This window comes from Hippocampus comes, unplaced genomic scaffold (assembly GCF_001891065.2).
Source record: "Hippocampus comes isolate QL1 unplaced genomic scaffold, H_comes_QL1_v1.1 scaffold157, whole genome shotgun sequence".
NCBI lineage: Eukaryota > Metazoa > Chordata > Actinopteri > Syngnathiformes > Syngnathidae > Hippocampus > Hippocampus comes.
Genome location: NW_017805149.1, coordinates 507,162 through 520,569, shown reverse-complemented (window position 1 = coordinate 520,569; position 13,408 = coordinate 507,162). Strand labels below are relative to the sequence as shown.

The window sequence follows — 13,408 nt, the reverse complement described above, 5'->3', positions numbered from 1 at the left end:
TTTTTTTTTTTTTACAACAGGTTAGTAATCTTCAGTATGAAATGCTGCTCTTAACTGATTCCATTTCAAAAGAGGGAGGATGCTGGGAGTTACGGCTGCGCTGTGGTAAGTGGCTGAGTTACTTTGAAGCATGAACGAATACATTTCAGTTCATACATTTTTACGTCACTTGCAGTCAGTTATTCGTCTTTTCTAATCTATACTGTCAACCTTTTTTTTCAGCTCTTAGTCTGTTCCTCATGTCGGTTAACATCAAGACTCCCGTTGTGGTGGAGAACATCACTCTCATGTGCTTGAAAATCCTGCAGAAGCTGATCAAACCCCCTGCCCCCACTAGCAAGAAGAACAAGGTGAATATTGAGTAATCATATTGGGGCTTTGCATTTGCCTTAGGGTCAATTAAAATGTGCTTATTAGGTTAATGGGAGATAATTGATGTGGAACAATATAGAAAATGACCGCTTTGCAAGATGTATCATTACGGTGAATTGCACAATGTTTGAAGAAAAAATCTAATTTCAAAGTATGCCAACTTGGGCCACAACCCATTACATCTAACTATGCATCTTTTAAAGGATGCTGCTACCGAATCCCTGACCACCGTTAGGCCCTACAGTAATGAAATCCATGCTCAGGCCCAAATGTGGCTCAAGAAGGATCCCAAAGCTTCATATGAGGCCTGGAAAAAATGCCTCCCTGCAAGATGTAAGTGTTGTCCAGAGAAATAGCAAACATGTCAATGTAGCTGAGTACTCATTTTTCTCTCCAATGCTCTTGCCAATTTGTGGGCCCAAAAGGCCATGAGATGGTAACAAAACCGCAGGGGAAAGGTGAACTGCGAAAACAGTATCTGATGGAGAAGTATGTGTGGAAATGGAAGCAGTATATGAGGTCCAGAAGAGGAGAAATCCTTTTCCCTCGCCTGCTCAGGCTGAGCCACAACAATTGGCTGCGGCAGGTAGATAAAAATGTGCAAATTGTGTTCTGCGAGATTCAGAAATCCACTCATACTAGAAATCAGTTGACATATGTGTTTTGCTTGCTGCAGGTCCTTTTCACCCCTGCCACTCAGGCCGCCAGACAGGCAGCTTGCACAATTGTGGAGGCTCTCACGACAATCCCCAGCCGCAAACAACAAGTCTTGGGCCTGCTCACAAGGTAAAACCCATTGAACAATTAAGGTGGTACATGCTGTTAAATTACGGTCAGCATATGTAAAATGACTATGTAATGGTAACTGTACTCTCACAATCGTGAGTCTTAAATAGCCAGCAGGAAAGTCTTGTGTGGTGTGACTGTTTTTGTTTGTTTGTTTTGTGTCGGTCAGTTACCTGGATGAGCTGAGTTTGGCTGGAGAGTGTGCAGCAGAGTACCTTGGTCTCTACCAAAAGCTCATCAAACCAACACATTGGAAGGTTTACTTGGCTGCACGAGGAGTCCTGCCCTACATTGGCAATCTCATCACCAAGGTCAAGCTTGATTTAGAAATGTTCTCTCAAATCAACCACATGCAGTGCATTTGTTTGAGCTCAACAAAGTGATTCAGCCGCTGCACAGCTTCAACCGCTGTTTGCTAGCCCGCTGTGAAATATGTTTACAGTCATCTGTGCCAGTAAAAGCGTGTGTTGTGCAATTATTTCAAGGTTTTATGTGCAATTGCCTCCCACAGGAAATCGCCAACCTGCTGGCCCTGGAGGAGGCGACGCTGAGCACAGATTTACAGCAGGGCTATGCCCTCAAGAGCTTTACTGGTATGCAGTCTTGAAACAAACGCTATCATAGATTTGAATTGTTCTTTAATTATCTAATAAAATTGTGTTGTCATGGCAGGATTACTATCATCATTTGTGGAGGTGGAGTCCATTAAGCGGCATTTTAAGAGCCGTCTGGTTGGCACAGTGCTGAACGGCTATCTGTGTCTGAGAAAGCTGGTGGTGCAGCGCACCAAACTCATCGATGAGACTCAGGATATGCTGCTGGAGATGCTGGAGGACATGACCACGGGTCAGCTGAAGTGAAATCTTAACTATTGCGTTTAAAGCGTGCACGGAGTCTAGCAATGGCTGTTGTAACTTCTGTTCTTCACGCTATCTTGTTCTGTTTGTAGGCACCGAGTCTGAAACGAAGGCTTTCATGGCAGTGTGCATTGAGACTGCGAAGAGATACAATTTGGATGACTACAGAACACCTGTGTTCATTTTTGAGAGACTGTGTAGCATCATTTATCCTGTAAGTTAACTCTAACCCAGATTTTTTTTCACTTAGATATATGATTTAACAGACTAATTACTTATGTCACTTTTCTTCTTTTAAAGGAGGAAAACGAGGTGACAGAGTTCTTTGTAACCCTGGAAAAAGATCCCCAGCAAGAGGATTTCCTTCAAGGTCGCATGCCTGGAAACCCTTACAGTAGCAACGAGCCAGGCATCGGCCCCCTTATGAGGGACATTAAGAACAAGATCTGCCAAGACTGCGACCTGGTGGCACTCCTTGAAGATGATAGTGGCATGGAGGTAAAATGAATCTGAACCTTGATTGTCATTTCAATATGTCCTTCTCTTACTCCTCACCTCTTCTTGTCATCAAGCTAAGTCATTGCAAGAAACACATTGTATGTCTTTTTGTTTTTCCTCAGCTTCTGGTGAACAACAAAATCATTAGCTTGGATCTGTCTGTCGCTGAAGTCTACAAGAAGGTGTGGTGCCCCACAAATGAGGTGAATGACTCAGCCTTTATATTGTATATGTGAAATAGTTTAGATGGTCATCAATGTCACTTTGCCCTTCCTTTTTACAAGGGTGAGCCAATGAGAATCATTTATCGAATGAGAGGTCTGCTGGGCGATGCAACGGAGGAGTTCATAGAGTCGCTGGACTCGACCACAGGTTCTATTACTTGTCTATTATAGTCTGCCAGTCTTCCTTGCTTGTCTTCATCAAATCCTTTTATTCACGCTTGAACCATTAACTAGTCTATGGATGTTCATTTCACAACCAAGTTTTAAAAAAAGTCTCTCCTTCCTCTTTGTCTAGATGAGGAGGAAGATGATGAAGAGGTGTACAAGATGGCAGGTGTCATGGCACAGTGTGGTGGACTGGAGTGCATGCTCAATCGGCTATCAGGAATCAAAGATTTTAAACAGGGTCGTCATCTGCTCACAGTAAGCCGCCGTTGCGCTTCCAATGCAATGGGAGACTGAACTATGCTATAAAATGTTGCCGGGTTAGATTCCCTTTGTTTAAGCAAGTCTTAGTTTATTTTTGTTTATTATTATTTTATTTTATTTTATTTCATTATTTTTTTTACTTGTATGGCACAGTGTTCAGGACATTGTATACGCGGGAGGGCAGTAACTGTGATCCGTTTCACCGGGAAGTCTATGTGATGTATGTACTATTTTGATGCCCGGAACTGATGTGGTTCTGTGTATCTGAACACGTGACCATGTTTTTCTTTTTTATAACTGGTTAAAAAATTCAATAAAAAGTTTAATAACAAAAAAAAAAAATTCTAATCAGTGTCATTGTTTTTTTTAGGGTAACTTGTTGCTGACTGGTGACAAGGACCAACTTGTCATGTTACTGGACCAGATCAACACTCCATTTGTGCGCTCCAACCCCAGCGTCCTGCAGGGTCTGCTTCGCATCATCCCGTACTTGTCGTTTGGCGAACTGGAGAAGATGAGGATCTTGGTCAAAAAAATTCTAATCAGTGTCATTGTTTTTTTTAGGGTAACTTGTTGCTGACTGGTGACAAGGACCAACTTGTCATGTTACTGGACCAGATCAACACTCCATTTGTGCGCTCCAACCCCAGCGTCCTGCAGGGTCTGCTTCGCATCATCCCGTACTTGTCGTTTGGCGAACTGGAGAAGATGAGGATCTTGGTCGAGCGCTTCAAGCCATGCTGCAGCTTTGACAAGTGGGTACCACTGTGGTGCTACCAATCGTGCTGACCTGTACTCTCAATGACTTACTGCTTTGCTTCCTGTGTTTCTCCACATACTGCATTGAATCTTTTTTTTTTTTTTTTTTCCCCCCTTTCAGGTATGACGAGGATCATAGCGCTGATGACAAAGTGTTTCTGGATTGCTTCTGTAAAATCGCTGCTGGAATAAAAAATAACAGTAATGGCCATCAGCTAAAAGATCTTATTCTGCAAAAAGGAATTACACAAAATGCGCTGGACTACATGAAGAAACACATCCCAAATGCCAAAAAGTATGGCCCTCGTTATTCTTCCGCGCATTTGATAAGGACATAAAAAAATTGGCCCCACTGACTAAAGTTTCATGTTTTTCTCTTGTCAGTCTGGATGCTGACATCTGGAAGAAGTTCCTCTCTCGACCTGCACTACCCTTCATTCTAAGATTGCTCCGTGGTTTGGCTACCCAGCATCCCCCCACGCAGGTAATAAATGCTCTAATGAAATGTCGCATATTACACTAAATACCATTTAATAATCAAATCAGGATTAAGGCCATGAATTGGAAAAAGATAAAGAAAAACATTTGATTTTTGTTCTGTCCAGGTGCTGATAGGCACTGATTCAATTACCAACCTGCACAAGCTGGAGCAGGTCTCCAGCGACGAAGGGATTGGTACGCTTGCAGAGAACCTTCTGGAAGCATTGAGGGAGCACAGTGACGTGAATCTGAAGATAGAAGCGGCGCGCAGGGAGACCAGAGCTGAGAAGAAGCGTATGGCCATGGCGATGAGACAGAAGGCTCTCGGAACACTGGGCATGACGGTACACATTCTTTTTCATGTGACTTTGTTTTTTTACACTGATGTCACCAGCAAATTTGACTAATGCATGTGTGCATTTGCCTTTCAGACCAATGAGAAGGGTCAGGTGGTGACCAAGACTTCACTATTGAAACAAATGGAGGAGCTGATAGAGGAGCCAGGCTTGACTTGCTGCATCTGTAGAGAAGGTTACAAATTCCAGGTACAGCAAGGCGCACATCGTTATTGATGTTTCTCTGAGGTACAACAACGTAACAGACACGATTTTGATTCCAGCCCACCAAGGTCCTGGGTATTTACACTTTCACAAAGCGGGTATCACTAGAGGAATTTGAGAACAAGCCTCGCAAGCAGCAGGGCTACAGCACTGTGTCGCACTTTAACATTGTCCACTACGACTGCCATCTGGCAGCCGTCAGGTAGCATTATTTTTGCTTTTTCAAAAAGAAATTCTCGGTTTAGGTAGTATTTTTTTTTTTTTTTTTTTTTTAATTCTTAATTTCTGCAATCTCCATTCATTTTTTTTTTTTTTTTTAAATTCTTAATTTCTGCAATCTCCATTGCAGGCTGGCCCGTGGGCGAGAAGAATGGGAAAGCGCCGCTCTCCAGAACGCCAACACCAAGTGCAATGGACTGCTCCCGGTTTGGGGGCCACACGTGCCAGAATCTGCGTTTGCTACATGCTTAGCACGGTAAAAACATACATTAGCATATGAACGGCTTAAAATGTCCTCCCGAGATGGGTATATTTCTAATGCCTGGTGAGAAAGCATGTTTGCCATCTCTCACATTACTGGTTCCAATATCTCAATTTGTCGTTTTTGAGCTTCTACCGCCGTAAAAATATGCCAAATGTAATTGGAAATTACAGCATTGAAGGCTGATTTTATCTCTTTTTTTTTTTTCATCCCCTTGTGCTACACAGGCACAATACATATCTGCAGGAATGCACAGGCCAACGCGAGCCCACGTACCAACTCAACATCCACGACACCAAACTGCTGTTCCTTCGCTTTGCTACCGAACAATCATTCAGCGTGGACACCGGAGGAGGCGGCCGAGAGAGCAACATCCATCTCATCCCCTACATCATCCACACTGTGCTCTATGTGCTCAACACGTATGTACCGCGAGAGAAGATCAAGTTCTACACTTTGCCATCCTGGCCGTCACAGCTCATGAAATGGTAGTCTTGGATTTTACAGTGAGACGTGACCAAGGCTGCAAATGTGCTGCGTTTGTGTTAGCAGGCTCAAGCTAGCTGTTTGAAAATTCCCCTTATTTTCTGTTCAACATACACAATTTGGGTAATTTTCTAGGTCAAATAAAAACGGTGTAACCACCAGATGTAGTGCAGGTTAAATTTCAACCAAAAATGTAAACTATAGTACTCTGAAAGTGGGTGGGGGGGGGGTGGGGTCTGAGGTTAAAAAAATTGTATATGTACTTCTGTAAAAAAATCCCCATGGTAAAAGAAGACTACCCAAAAATTGTGTATATTACAATGAAACTACTGTTAACATTCCCAAAAGTTGCACAAGAAAAAGTAAAACTACAGTTCTTGAAAAGACGAAAGGTTGCAGAGGTTAAAAGAAATTCTACTCCAAAAATACCCAAAGCTGTGCAGGTTATACCGTATTTTCACGACCATACGTTATTAAAAGGTGTAGTATCAATTACGTGTGCCATTTCTGTATTTAACACATCCACGAAACGCATTGTTATTATTGGACGCAGGCATGCTCAAACGTATCTATCGATTGAGCACCATTTCAAGTTTCTCTATAAGACATGGACGAAACTTTTACACCAAAGGCTGCTGCTCATCCAATATATTGGCATCCCTTTCCTAACCCTGCAGGACACGGGCTACTTCCCGAGAGGAGAAGAACCTGCAAGGTTTCCAGGAGCAGCCGTGTGAGAAATGGGTGGAGAGCTCGTACGAGGTCGAAGGGCCGCACTACTACACCGTCCTGGCCATGCACATCATGCCGCCCGAACGCTGGAAGACCTCGCGGATTTACTTCCTCCGGAGACTCTTGGTCAACGCACACGCCCGCAAGGTTTCGGCGAGCAGCGCCAACAAGTATGGGCCGATTGTGATCGCATATGTGTAGCGGTTATTTTTTGTTAGTTTTTTTTGAAGCACTTGTGAGATGAAATGAGCTCCCCATCGTCTTGACTATCCTTCCTTCCCTTCCTCAGACTGACAGATAAAGTACCAAAGGAATATGCAGTCTATCGCTCGCCCCTTCTCTTCTGGGGCCTGGTGGATCTTGTCTACGACATGTTCAGGGTAATGTCCAAAAACTTAGAGTTGATTTTGTTCCAGGACCAGGCTTGTAGCTCAAATGGTTAATTTCTCAAATCAACTTTCCTAATTGAAATGAATGCAAATGCCTTTTCTCCGCCTTTTGGCCCTGCAGAAAGTTCCCACCAGCAACACGGAGGGCGGCTGGTCCTTCTCGCTTGCCGAATACGTGCGTCACAACGACATGCCCATCTACGAGGCCTCGGAGCGCGTGCTCAGGGCTTTCCAGGATGAACTCATGCCCGCCGAATCCTTGGCAGAGTTCTTTGATGTTGTAGGTCAGTATTACACACAAGCACACAGACAACAGAGAGAGCTGATTATTAAAGTAGAATGACGTAACAACCTCATTTGAATTGGCACCAAATATTTGGAGTCATTTGGAATATTAATAACGACATGTTCAAGGGAAAACCAAATGGAAAAAGGCCTCATGTCGAATAGATTTACCAAAATTTCAACAAAATATATTTTATTTTAGAACCACTCAACACACTTTCAAAAGGTAAACCAAATTTGTTTTTCCACAGAATTACAATTGACATCATTTGAGCAAGATATGTCAAGTGATTCTCAAAGTACAGTGGTACATGGGCTGACCCTAGTGGTACGCCAAGAATAACTGATTGAAGTGTTCAAACTGTGCACCTTGTTCTTTCGGTTACACTTTTTTATTTAAGTTGTATTAACCTTAAGTACAATATATTTTCATGTAATCATTTAGAACTGTTTGTTTAAAAATAAATAAATAGGTGCACTTTTTCACAAATGTGCAATTCACATTGTGTGTCAAGTTCCGGCATCTTCCTTGCGAATAAAACCTCTGCCACATTTTCATTGAGGACTTACCATCGGCCTACTATGCGACTGCCTTGTATTTTCGGGCCATTGAGGTGGTATAGTATTTGGAGGTTTTTAAGGGAGTACTTGGTGTACGATGTTTGAGAACCACTCATCTTAAAACATGACAATTGCTTCCTTTATGGGAAAAGAAATGGTTAAAAAAAAAATGACATAGTTCCTATGTGTTGACATGTTTCAGGTCTCCTCTCCGAAATCCCAGATCCAGATCTCTTCCTGCAGGATTTGTTGAACTCTTTGCCCTGACGGGTAGCGTGATCCACCCGCGCACCAATTCCCAAATCAAACTGCATCACAACTCCATTTGGGACATCCACCAAATAAACACATGTCCTCTTTGTGCACAGTGTATCCGCCATTGCTTTGCCCCTCGTCCCCGCCCACCCAGTGACATCTTCAATCGAACCTTAAGCGGAATCGATGTGAAATCTTCTAATACACTATCGCGTGTTGAGCACACAACTAATTCCACACAAAGCAAATGCAGATGACGAGGCGCTGCAATATCCCGGCGGTTGGAGATGGGTCCCACGACACCATGAGAGCGGCATTCGATTTTATCTTGTTTTGCTTTTCGTTTTCCTATTTAAGGTTTTGGTCAGCGTGTTTTAAAATGGCGGAGAATGCTTCACATGCTTGTGATCTAACTTGTCCTCCTTTGGTCGTCGTGTATGGTTCTAACTGGAATTTGAGTGAAAGACGCCATTTTTGTTTAGTGTGTATGAGCAAGGTTTGTTTTATCAATTTGGCAAGCAACAGCAAGAAGAAGAAGTATTGACGCGTCAGTTTTATTTTCATCCTTGACACGATGCCTTGGTCACGTTAACCTTTTGTCAAGAGTTCATCCGTTGCAGTGATATTTTAGGTCTCCTGTTGCAATACATAATAAAGCAGATGTACGTTTATATCCCGAAACAAATTTTGGGGGGTTTGTTTTCACTTCAAGGGTTTTTGCATTGGATTTTTTTTTTAATGAGTGCTCCAATTAAAGTTATTCCCCCCCCCACACACACACACACACACACAAAAAAATAGTGGCCAGAGAGCTGCTCTTTGTGGTCAGCAAGATGCAGCCAAGTTTTACGGTCACCAATCTTGAGTAAAAGTAGTGGCGTTTGCCAGCTGAATGCATGGTGTGGACTTGACTCACTTTATTGTTCATTCGCCCGCTGCTACAGTTGTTCAAATGTTGCTGAATGTCTGCTTTTTGAATTAGCCCTATGATTAATAAAGTTGATATATGGTTAGGACGACTTGTTTGCCTTTCTTTGTCAACTCTTAACTTTGGCGTGACAGTTAGGGTGTCCCCTGCCCACTGCCCGGAGACAGCTGGGATAGGCTCAAGCACGCTCGGAACCCTTGTGAGGATAAAAGTGGATCGGACAATGGATGGATGGGAACACTCACAACAAGCAGCGGTTTGGCAAACAATACAAAACGCCATCGAGCAGCGGTGCCCAATCCGTCAATCGCCATCCACAGGTAGCTCGCGGACTGGTCCCAAGTCGATTGCGAGGGATGTGGAGGCGAAAAAGCAACAACCCAAAACATTTGTCGGTGAGCGTATTATCAACGATATATTTTTGTGTGTGTGCACGCTGCACCCTTAGCATCCTAGCCGTATCACGTTCAGAAAAAGTATTTTAAAAAAGTAAATAAAAAAAGCAGGTCACCTTTAATCTAGGTTGCCGCGTGACCTGCATCACCGGAAGTTGTTAGCGGTCAACAGTCTGCAATTGCAGCTTGTCATCAGAGCTGTTGCGACATATTTATTTTTCCTATTCAGAGTTTGTTTAATGTACAATTCACCGAGGGCAAAGAATGGGAATCTGGAGGGCTGAGGGATTTTTTTTTTCATTCGGTACACGTGAGTTACGATTGTGAATCGGCTGCAAAAGTGCGTCCCATGGCTCCGCGTCAGGTCTCGACGAAGGTAGGCAGTGATTTCATTTTCACAACCTCATTTTCAAAAGCTGTTGCTCACTGTGGATCAGTGTTCGGTGCGTGCGTGTCCTGTAACGGGTCGGTCACGCTAGGTTGGTTGATCAAAAAGTAGACCTTAGGTCAAAAAATGTTGACCACCTCCGCCATTGAAGGTCAAACAACTAGCATCGGAGTCACCGTGCTCAACTCTTTCGAGTCCCTACCACTATATTTATTTCAAATATCATGGTCATTTCAAGAAACATAACAGGAGGACAATACAAAACAACAAACAAAATAATATGCATCAGCATGAACAAATGTCCTTTTTACAAAGGAATATGGCTTTTTCCTCACAGCAAACCTCGACAATGTGGTCTTTTTGAGAGCACTTTCAAGGAATATTAAGGCTTTTGGTGTATAACAAACAAACAAGGCCCACTTTTGGACCATTCAATCATTTTGGAGGTAAACATCCAAATGACAAACGTTGAATTAAAAAAAAAAAAAAAAAAGCTACATTTGTGCAGCTTGTAACGAAACCCGATGTTGAAGAGTCCCATTGGTCACTGACAGCACAGCGGGTTGACGTCATCGGCGGGCGAGGGGAACGCGCGCAGGGCCTCCCTGGACAATTTGGTGTAGCCGTTGTGGAAGATGAGGGCTTTCTTCACCGCGAAGAAGGACACCGTCTTGTCCCACGCATCCGAGCCTGAGCCGGACACGCCCGCGCTGAGTTGCCTCTGCAGGGCCGAGTGCATCCTCGCTGCTTTGTCTGTGCACTTCCTCTCCATCAGCATCACCTTGCACAGACTGAGGATGCGGATGGGGGTGGACAAATTGGATAAGTAAATTTCGTGGAATAACCCGGGGCCTTCCATGTCAATGCTCCATATCACATCCAAATTCTATTTGAACCAGGAAATTCAATTGGTTGATTATGTATCAAACACCTAAATTTGTCCTTCAGCTCCTTGTTGGAACAAGTTGGACAAAAACTACAGAAGCACTGAAAATTTGGAGTTTAAAAGTTCAGCCGAGGTCAAATTACGTTCACTGGCAAAGGTTACAGTGTGTTTTACATTCATCCAGATATTTCACCCAAAAGCCCAGTAATCGCAATTTGAGGCCTCCCGCATCATCTCTTAAAACTTCTGACAACATGAACTCGTTTGTCACGCGAAAAGCATTGCGCCGGTTGGCTGTCATTTTGCAACTTCTGTCCTTCTGGCCATCTGGTTGGAGCAATATCCGAAACAGGATTGAAGTTGCCCCTAAAACTGTAAAACATGAAACAGACCCTAACTCATCTGCCCCAGTTTGAGTTGGGAAAAACTCCTGCTCTCTTTCTCATCCATGACAAACCGTCACAATCAGTCAGGGGCAGGCCAGGCATTTGATGGTGCTTATTTCGTATATTTATTTCATTTGCGAGTCAAACTGAGCTTGTTTCGGTCCAACCAATCAGAAAATGGAAAACTGCAGCACTCCTCAGGTGAATGTGAAGTCTGATGAAGGAAACAGATGAAACAGTCCCATTTGTAGTATGCTTGAAGCTACATTTCAAGCGCTTCTGATTTTTGAAGGCCATGGGCAGATTACATTCACATGGCAACACATCGGGTCTCAAATCTGATTGGATCGAAAAAAAAAATCTAACTTCCACATACTCGTACTGGAAGCAGTGCACCCAGTTGAAACGCGACGAAATGAACAGAATGGATTGTTGAGGGGAAAAAAATAATGCAATTTTGTGGAACAAATATGACTTTAACAAAAACAGACTTAAACGCGTCGACGCTTACGTTGTGTGTTGCTCAATCATGCCGGCGTCCACGTTGTTGTCCAGGCTGGTGTCGGCTTGGAGAAGATTTGCCATGACAGCCGCACCGAGGTCCCTTTTTTATAGCCTCTGCCGTCGATTTAATGCGGCCCCGGTTCTCACGGTGTTCGGCCAATCACAAAGTAGCGTCACGACAATGCAACATGGGAATAAATTAGTTGAATTCATCACATACAAAGGCTTCAATCCAAGCAAACAGGTGCGAAGCCACCCCCTCAACCCAGCCTGCCTTACTGGCCCCTTGTCACCCTTTGCTGATGTGCGGTTGGGAATGCAGACGCAAGTGTCTTCCCCACGATGTCAAAATAGACCACTTGACCAAAATACGAATCAATCAAAAGCCGACGTAGCGGCAAACTTTTTTTAATAGGGCCCTCCAATTTGATGGCGTGGCTGTACTTAATAAAGTGTCCAGTTATGGAACTTCACCACCCCGGAAAGATCAGCCTATTTGCTCTGCTATTATGTTGGTACCTTTGGAACACTAGATATGCTCAAAATTATACATTTAATTTTCAAAAAAAAAAAAAAGACAAAAAAATCAAAAATCAGTCATATAGTCAAAATTTAGTGCACCCCTTCTCTCTCTCTCTCTCTCTCTCTCTCTCTCTCTCTCGCTCTCTCTCTCTCTCTCTCTCTCTCTCTCTCTCTCGCTGTATATATATATAAAAAGAATAAGAGAAGAAATTTCATCCATATTTTTCTAAACATTTTTTTTTTTCAATTTAACAATAAAAGAAAAAGTGCTCGTTTGGTGAACCTAATTGCGTAATTCCCCTCAGTCACAAAATCAATTTAAAAATAGAATAGTGCTTGCTAAAATGTGTTTTTCCTTTTTGTCTGTGTAAATTCTCCCTTACCTAAGTCATGGTCATCTGCAAAGGTTAAATCAAAGCAACTGGACTCTTGTTTGTTGAATTGAACCTTTTTTTCTTTTGGTCCCCTCAAAATGTTAAAAAAAAAAAAAAGTGAACATTTTGCATTAAACGTACTCTAGGCCTTATTTTTCCACTTTCTTTCAGTCAAAATACAGAACATGCGAATTATTTCAGATCATTTTTGGACCATTAAACACGAAGGGGCTCGCAATGACCCTCATTGGCAAGAAAAAGACACAACAGCATGATTATAACGGGTCAGTTTGACCCGCAACATAACAGAAGCTTAAAATATTGCTGTGACTTTTTGTCACCTCGAGCCGTCAGGAAAAATACAACAAAATATCGCCAGACATACATGTTGAACACACACACACACACACACACACACACACACACACACACACACCCGCGCGCAGAGCGTGTGCGTCTCAGTCTGTATTTCAGTCGCCAGTTCACACGGTGAGCATCTCCCAAACTGACAATAGCTACCATGAGTCCAGATGGTGTGCCTGGAAGCCTTGTTGACAAGCCCATGGTCCTCTCTATGTGTGTGTGTGTGTGTGAGAGGGGAGTGTGCATGGGTGAGGGCGGGGGGAGGTGGTTCACTCAATATCTCTGTTGAATAGGGCACACTTCCTTTGTGCGGGCGGCCTCAGTGTCATTAACACTGCAGTGTGGGAAGCTCGGGAGCACCTCATCTCCCACGTTCAGTCCAAGGCAGGGGAAAGAAGCGTGTGACCGGGACGTGGCCAGCTGCAGTCTGTGTGTGCGCGCGTGGCCCGTGTGCGCGTGTGTGCGCGTGTGTGTGTGTGTGTGTGTGTGTGTGTGTGTGTGTGTGTGT

At 43.4% G+C, this 13,408-nt stretch overlaps 2 protein-coding genes and 1 long non-coding RNA gene across 3 annotated transcripts; all 3 read left to right on the top strand.

Annotated features, from left to right (window-relative positions):
• The first annotated feature begins 21 nt into the window (after positions 1–21).
• On the top strand, positions 22–3,210 carry LOC109514725 (E3 ubiquitin-protein ligase UBR4-like). The gene is made up of 13 exons (XM_019868061.1): positions 22–105; positions 223–350; positions 576–705; positions 798–958; positions 1,049–1,158; positions 1,328–1,469; positions 1,670–1,751; positions 1,831–2,004; positions 2,108–2,229; positions 2,316–2,513; positions 2,636–2,716; positions 2,798–2,885; positions 3,033–3,210. The coding sequence occupies exons 1-13, from the start codon at positions 42–44 to the stop codon at positions 3,197–3,199; spliced, it is 1,647 nt and encodes a 548-aa protein (XP_019723620.1). The 5' UTR covers positions 22–41; the 3' UTR covers positions 3,200–3,210.
• A 306-nt stretch (positions 3,211–3,516) lies between these two features.
• Positions 3,517–9,170, top strand: LOC109514724 (E3 ubiquitin-protein ligase UBR4-like). Its single transcript, XM_019868060.1, has 13 exons — positions 3,517–3,692; positions 3,887–3,921; positions 4,047–4,220; positions 4,310–4,409; positions 4,531–4,749; positions 4,837–4,950; positions 5,025–5,167; positions 5,315–5,440; positions 5,674–5,868; positions 6,610–6,834; positions 6,954–7,044; positions 7,175–7,337; positions 8,102–9,170. Exons 1-13 carry the CDS (start codon positions 3,576–3,578, stop codon positions 8,164–8,166), a joined length of 1,767 nt encoding a protein of 588 aa, XP_019723619.1. The 5' UTR covers positions 3,517–3,575; the 3' UTR covers positions 8,167–9,170.
• Positions 9,171–9,745: 575 nt separating this feature from the next.
• Positions 9,746–10,902, top strand: LOC109514740 (uncharacterized). The gene is made up of 2 exons (XR_002168044.1): positions 9,746–9,853; positions 10,399–10,902. It is a non-coding gene; the product is annotated as an uncharacterized LOC109514740 (long non-coding RNA).
• Positions 10,903–13,408: the final 2,506 nt, after the last annotated feature.